Below are 6,965 nucleotides of genomic sequence, written 5' to 3'. Positions count from 1 at the left end.
AGGAGAAGAAGAAGAAGAAGAAGAAGAAGAAGAAGAAGAAGAAGAAGAAGAAGAAGAAGAAGAAGAAGAAGAAGAAGAAGAAGAAGAAGAAGAAGAAAAGAGTAAAGAAGAATAGTTATTCTTTTGAATTAGTCTGCACTAATTCGAAATCTCATGATGGTATGGAACACCTATCCTGCCAGTCAGCAGCTATGAGCTCAGCTTTCCATGATCTTTCATGATCATGTTTGTATTCACCTTATTCATCGTAGCTCAAAGGCATCCTCTGGTCTGAAGCCAGAAATGCCAAGAAATTAACATGCTGTCCTAGATACAATAGATAGGTGGCTGTTATACTGATCCCTGCTCCTTTGTCTTCTGAGTATGGTACATTCTTGGTATTTCCCCAGCTGGCATGGTCTCTCCAAGAGCCTCGGTGGGTGAACATGCCTTCATTGGTAGCTGAGGGAGTGATACAGCTGTAGGACCCACCCACCCTTCCTTGCACTCTGCCTGCTTTGCCTTCTGAGGGGCCTTCATCTTTCCTAGAAGTAAGGGAATCCTTGCGGAGGCTCAGCTTGTGGGGAAGCTGATATAGACAGAACGTGGCCCCATCCATGCCTTTAGTTTCTGTTCTTGGAGCTCCATCTGTGTTACCCATCACTCCCCCTTCTCACACTGACACCACCCACCAGAATTCCAGGCAACTTATCTCCCCTGCCCACCATTTTCTACCCAAGCCTAAAAACAAGTGATGCTCATATTCTTCTAGATTTTCAAAAAGGAAGCTATTAATGACACAGGCAGAAGTGTCAGTCTCTAATTTCTTATGGTGGAGATAAAATGCCATATGTTGTGGTTTGCTCATCTTAAATTAATTTTTCTCCTCATACCTGGATGAAGAAGGGAGTTAACATAAACCAAGCCCTTTTCTAAGGACAGTTGGATTGAAACTTGTGGCTGGTCAGAGCCATTTCCATCAGTTCTGCCTTGTGACTGAGAGCTGGTCCTTCAATGGTCTCATTACAGTGAGGCTGGAAACGACATCAGGGAATCCAACAGACGTCTCCCAAGACGACAAATGCCAAGTGACTTCAAATAACATGGAGCCACCAGTGATTTAGACCCCGCTTCTTAGAGAGTCATGCCTGCAAATTGAAGATGCTCTATCCGCGGGTCTCCTGCATCTGGGCTAGGCATCCAATTACTGCTGGTTGATGAAGACAGATGGGAAATGCTGGATGTGGATGGTGGCTTTGTCCCACATCCTAGAGCAGTGGCCCTCAACCTTCCTGATGCTGCAACCCTTTAATATAGTTAGTTCCTCATGTTGTGGTGATCCCAACTATAAAATCATTTCATTGCTCCATCATAACTATAATGTTGCTACTGTTATGAACCATAATGTAATTATCTGATATGTGACCCTCCCCACAAAGGCGGTCCCGACCCCATGTTGAGAACCACTGTCCTCGAGGCTGTGATGCCTCTGTCCACTCTAATCTATGGCCTATTCTTAGCAAAGAGCTTCCAGCTTTTGACTTTTTCCTCTGTTCCTTTGGCTTATTTTTCTTTTTGTACATATATGGATGTATGTAGGTCAGAGGTTAATACTGGGAATCTTCCTTAACTGCTCTCCATCTTAGGTTTTGATACCTGGTCTTACTGAACCTGAAGCTTGCAGGCTCAGATAGGTTCAATGGCCAACAAGCCCCTGGGATCCTCCTGTCTCCACCTTCTGATAGCTGGGATGAGAAGCATGTACCATTATGCCTGGCTTTTTAATATAGATTCTGGAGATCTGAACTCAGGCGCTCACACTTACACAGCAAGAGCTTTAATGACCAAGCCCCGCCTCCTCATCTTTTATTCTCTCCTTTACAAACCAGAACACACTTTGTCCATTCCCGTCCTCGGGGAAGAAGGGCAGAGGAGCTGGCTGGCCCTGTAGAGTGGACGTGGCTGGAATGAACACGCGCCCAACTCAGTATCGTTGAGGTTTAGAATCAAAGGCAGCAACTGCCCCGTTGTGCTAGGCTGACTGACTTTTCAAAAGACAAACTCAATGGGGTTTCCAGGAGTCAGGTGCAGGGGCAGGGATGCCCTTCTCATCTGCACCACATGGTACAGTTGTCTGTGGGACAGGGATGGCTTCCTGGGCTACCTAGCAGAGGGCTGGTAGTGGAGTTACAGCCTCCTTTAGGGTCATTTGATTCCCGCTGCTGGTGGTAGAAGACGGTGTCAGAGCCTGGGGCAGAGTCTATGTTGTGTGTGAGAGAGGTGAGGAAAATGGGGGAAAGGGAGAACTGACAGCCACAAGGACCTGAGAGAGGGACGCAGACAATTACGATAGCTGACCCAGAGATGGGGGACCTCTTTCATCTTCAGTGAGGACCTTGCTCCCATCAGCAACACCCCTGGAAATAAGACCCTTCCCTGGATGAGAAATCAGCATTGTGACGCCTTGAGAGCTGGGCCTAGCTGAGTCTTGCCGTGAGCTGTTAAGTAGCCATGACTGTTACATAGCAACAGCTAGCTGATACGCCACTGTGTGCCGAATACCATCCCAGAGGCCTTTCCGAAGCCCACAGCTGGGAGGAAGTGGCCATGTGGATGTCACACAGCTTGAGTCACCTGTTTGCACCATTCACTCAGCCATGTAGATGGGGGAATAGGGAGCCTGTGTCTGTCAGTGGTGAAGCTCTGCATGACATTCTGGACTTCCCTAGCTAACCTCCCTGGCTTTGCTCTGCCTACATCCGATGGCCACTGTGTTCTGGCTCAGGAGTATTGTCCACTTCCACAGATACTGTTTTGTTCCTATTGTGGTATGTAAAGGACTGTAGCCTCTACTGCTACCTTGCCAGGTTTAGAGCTTGCTCCCTGTCCCAACCATGGCAGGTCAACCTCCCGGTACATCTTGTCTACACCGGGGTTTAACTATAGCTTCACTGTAGTCTGTCAACTTCTCCTGGTTGTGTGTCACCCATGGGAACCAAGTCTGAAGCTAAGTGCCTGAGTGAACAAGGAGCCAGCCCTGTGGGAGTCCTGAGGTCCCCACTGCTTCTGGTCTAACAGTGATGGACAGTGACTGTCCCTCATAGGGGGACTCATGGCGGAAATGGTGACAGAGGCATTCCCCATAGCACATGGTAGTTGCTTCTAATTTAATTATCAAACATGAAGTGATCCCTCTCTAAGGATTGAGGTGCTATGGCTACTCAGGTGGGACCCTCCCAGAGCTCTTCTGCCAGAATCTTCTTCAGTACAGAAGTGTGTGGGACCCCACATTCCCTCCTCCCTTCCTGCCGGCTTCCCAGATTCCATTCACTTGCAATGGCATTGGCTGTGAGCCCTTCTATTCACAGCAGAGGGTCAGCTCTGCCAAGCTTTGCCCCCATGGGACGTTATCCTGTAGCCCCTTTCCCTTTTGACATATGGTCAAAAGCAAGCACATAGTGGAGCATACCTTAATAGCGATTCCAGGGAGTAGTGAATGCATAATTAAAGTGGCCGAGGAGGCAGTGACGGACCAAGCTGTGAAGATGGCATTAGTGAGAAAAGAGTGGTTGAAACTGGGGCTGGAAAGGAGCCAAGGCAGTGTTCAGAGATGAGAGAGCCCCGAGGAGCAGATCTCGGGCTAGAGGAACTGCAAGAGCAGAATCCCAGAAGAGGAGGGCCTACCGGAAGCATGTGGGAGGTCCAAAGAACTTGGGATGGGGAAGTGGGGACAGAGAGCAGACAAGGTCGCACCAGCTGGGGTGTGTGGGCTGTGGATTACTAGGGATGTACAATGGAGCAGCTGATTTAGTCTGACCAGCACCTTCTCAGCCCGGGAGAGAGTACTGAGGTGAAAGAGGAAGGATGCTGTGGAAGTGGGGTGAGGGGTGGAGTGGGAGGATGCCATCAGCCATCTGTTCCCTGGGAACAGCTGTAGGATGGACAAACCTTCCCCTAAGTCCCTGAAGCTTCTGTGTGACCTGAGCACTTGTAGCCCCTGAAACCCCGAACCTGGCCATCTCCCCTTCCCCTCCTTCCCTCAGCCAGGCCCTGTCCCTTCCCAACCCCTACCTGTTTGGGGGCACGCAGCAGCTCCTCTGCCATGGCTACAGCGGAGGTGGCCTTGTTGTTCTCTGAGATGGGGTGCAGGGTGACAGACAGCCCAGCCACCACCTGGACAGCCAAGTCTGTCACGGACACTTTGTCATCCAGCACAGTTACTGTCTTCTCGGCCAAGATGGAGTCGGACAGGGGAGACAACACCTGTGGAAGCAGCAGGGCACAGAAGAGCCATCACACCCATTCCCAGGCTACAGGAACCCCTTCTAGCTTCCATACTCTATCCTAGATAGGCCAGAGGTCCTGAACATAGAATGTAAGGAGGCACGGGCTTCCATCACTGTTAATGGTCCCATACTGAGCCTTTGTGAGCAGTGGAGACAGCCCTTCCCCGAAATTCTAGCTCTGTGGGTAAATGGAAATAAATGCAAAATCTATTCCATTTTAACAAGGAATGGCCTCTTCCATTTAGATAACAGGCCACCTGTACAGTGTGCAACTTAGTCTAGTAGACTTGACGATACCGCTGGCTGGATGCATAAAGAGCTATGCATGGACTGACTATGCATGAAACAGCATGAATCAAATCCTAAGGGATCCATGGACTAACCAAGGGATTACAGATCTATATCAGTGTCCCCTCCTTCCATCTGCCCACACACACAGCATTTCTGTGGAAGACAACCCTGCTTTATCTTACAAGCTCAGTGTCAGGCTGGAGCTGTGCATGTGGAATGATAGAACTTTTTTTTTTTTTTTTTTTTTTTTTTGAGACAGGGTTTCTCTGTACAGCCCTGGCTGTCCTGGAACTCACTCTGTAGACCAGGCTGGCCTCAAACTCAGAAATCTGCCTGCCTCTGCCTCCCAAGTGCTGGGATTAAAGGCATGCACCACCATCGCCCGGCATGATAGAACATTTACCATGGCATTGGCATCTTCAATGATACTCTAGAAGGGTGGTGAAAGTCAGGTGGGACTTGAGGGGTGGAGGAAACCTACCCTTGTCTGTCATCTATCCCGGAACCAACCATCCTATACATCTTTTTTTTTTTTTTTTTTTTTTGAGTGATAGGATGCAGAGTTATAAAGAGCTTGGTGACTGCGCCAGAGAACAGGGTCTAGAAGGAAGATGGGAAATTCAGGCTTCCCCGTTCATAGCAGCAGTACATACAGGACAAAGACAAGTCATATATTGAAGCCTGTCTGGAGAACTAAGTGGGAAGCGGGACCAGAGGGAACATGAGTGTAGCCCCTGAGAGTGGGCTCTTGGGCTGGAGAGATGGCTCAGTGGTTAAGAGCACCTTCTGCTCTTCTAGAGCTCCTGAATTCAATTCCCAGCAACCACAGGGTGGCTCACAACCATCTGTAATGGGATCTGATGCCCTCTTTTGGTGTGTCTGAAACAAGCAATGGTTTACTCATATACATAAAATAAATAAATATTTTTTTTTCAAAAAAGAAAGAGTGGGCTCTCATGGGTGAGGGAAGACTAGAAATGGAAAGGCTGGTCCAAGCCTCCCCCAATTCCTATGTCACCCTCTGGAGCCATCATAGGAACAACTAGCCATAGGAACCTGCCTCACATTCCCCCAGGATCCATAGTCCCAGAAGAATGGAATTAGCCAAGGACACAGAGCCCTTGGGCCCCTGCTTCTTACCTGGATGGTGGTCATTCCGACTTCCCGCCCAACCAAGACCCTGCTGTCCAGCAGGGTGGCTATGTGCGGGGACTCCAGCTTCATGAAGTCAGCCACCAGATGGGTGATGTCAAACTGCCAGTCTGGACTGAGAAGGTGGCTCAGCTGGCCCCAGGGCCCAGCACCCTCTGATACAAACTGGGTGAGGACGCGCACTGTGGCATGCTGGAACTGCAGGGTACAACCCCGGCCTCTCTGTTCTTCCTCTTCTTCCTCCTCACTGTCCCGAGTGGGCCTGTGTGAGAGGAAGAGTGCTGGCTCAGTACATGGGGAGAGGAAGTTAGATGATCACAGGATGGGTGCTTGCCTCAACCTCAGTAGACAGTGCTCAAGATAGGCACCTTAGGCCCCCATGGGAGCCCAAGATCCATCTCTGGGCATCGAGGAGGCTTGATTGTACTGCCAGGCAAATGAAGGACATTTCCTATGCTCACGTGACCCCATAAGCAGTCATTAGCCACATACAGATCAATTTGTTTTATTTTACTTTTTAAGTGTGTGTGTGTATATATGTTTGCATGTGTGCTGGTGTGCCTGGACCCACGTGTGTGCCTGTATCTGGGGCCAAATGACAATCTCAGATGTTGTCCTCAGGCACACTTTCTGTTTCCTTTGAGACAAGGTTTCTTATAGGTACATATAGCTCATGGATCAGGGTAGGCTGGTTGAGCATTCAGCCCCCTCTCAATGAATTACAAGTGCGTGCGACCATGCCCAGCATTTTGTTCTCATTTTTCATTTGTTTGTTTGTTTGTTTTTCAAGACAGGGTTTCTCTGTGTAGCCCTGGCTGTCCTGGAACTCCCTCTGTAGACCAGGCTGGTCTTGAACTCACAGAGATCTACCTGCCTCTGCCTCTCGAGTGCTGGGATTAAAGGCGTGCGCCACCATGCTTGGCTGCCCAGCATTTAGTTTTTATCTGTAAGTTCTAGGTATGGCTCTCAGGCCTCTTGCTTGCACAGCAAGCACTTTACTGACTGAGTCATTTTCCCAGCCCCCAGTTGCTCTTCTGGAAGGATGCTAACTTGTCCCTCAAGATGCAGGGAGCCCGGGAACTGTCTGGGAAGCACTTGGTGATCTGTAAACAAGGATGTTGGAAGCTGGGCCTCACAGCAGTCCCCGTGGAGCTGAGTTCTGCTCATTCTGGGAAAATCGTTATCTAAGATCCTGTCTGTGACAACCCAGCGTCACACCAGAGAATCATCGGCGGCTTTCTGCAATGGGAAGCCCCT

The 6,965-nt window shown here is 49.4% G+C and overlaps 1 protein-coding gene across 1 annotated transcript in view; it reads right to left on the bottom strand.

Annotated features, from left to right (window-relative positions):
- The window catches only part of Tmem132c (transmembrane protein 132C), a 307,579-nt gene that overhangs the window by 5,580 nt on the left and 295,034 nt on the right, over window positions 1-6,965 (bottom strand). Inside the window, exons 7-8 of the mRNA XM_021187016.2 lie at window positions 5,697-5,970; window positions 4,051-4,242 (exon numbers count right to left, since the gene is read on the bottom strand). Of these exons, the coding sequence (XP_021042675.1) occupies window positions 4,051-4,242; window positions 5,697-5,970 (466 nt within the window). The remainder of the gene's footprint in view (window positions 1-4,050; window positions 4,243-5,696; window positions 5,971-6,965) is intronic.

Source organism: Mus pahari, chromosome 23 (assembly GCF_900095145.1).
Source record: "Mus pahari chromosome 23, PAHARI_EIJ_v1.1, whole genome shotgun sequence".
Classification (NCBI taxonomy): Eukaryota; Metazoa; Chordata; class Mammalia; order Rodentia; family Muridae; genus Mus; species Mus pahari.
Note: the sequence above shows the minus strand (reverse complement) of the source record. Positions and strands in the feature narration are given on the sequence as shown.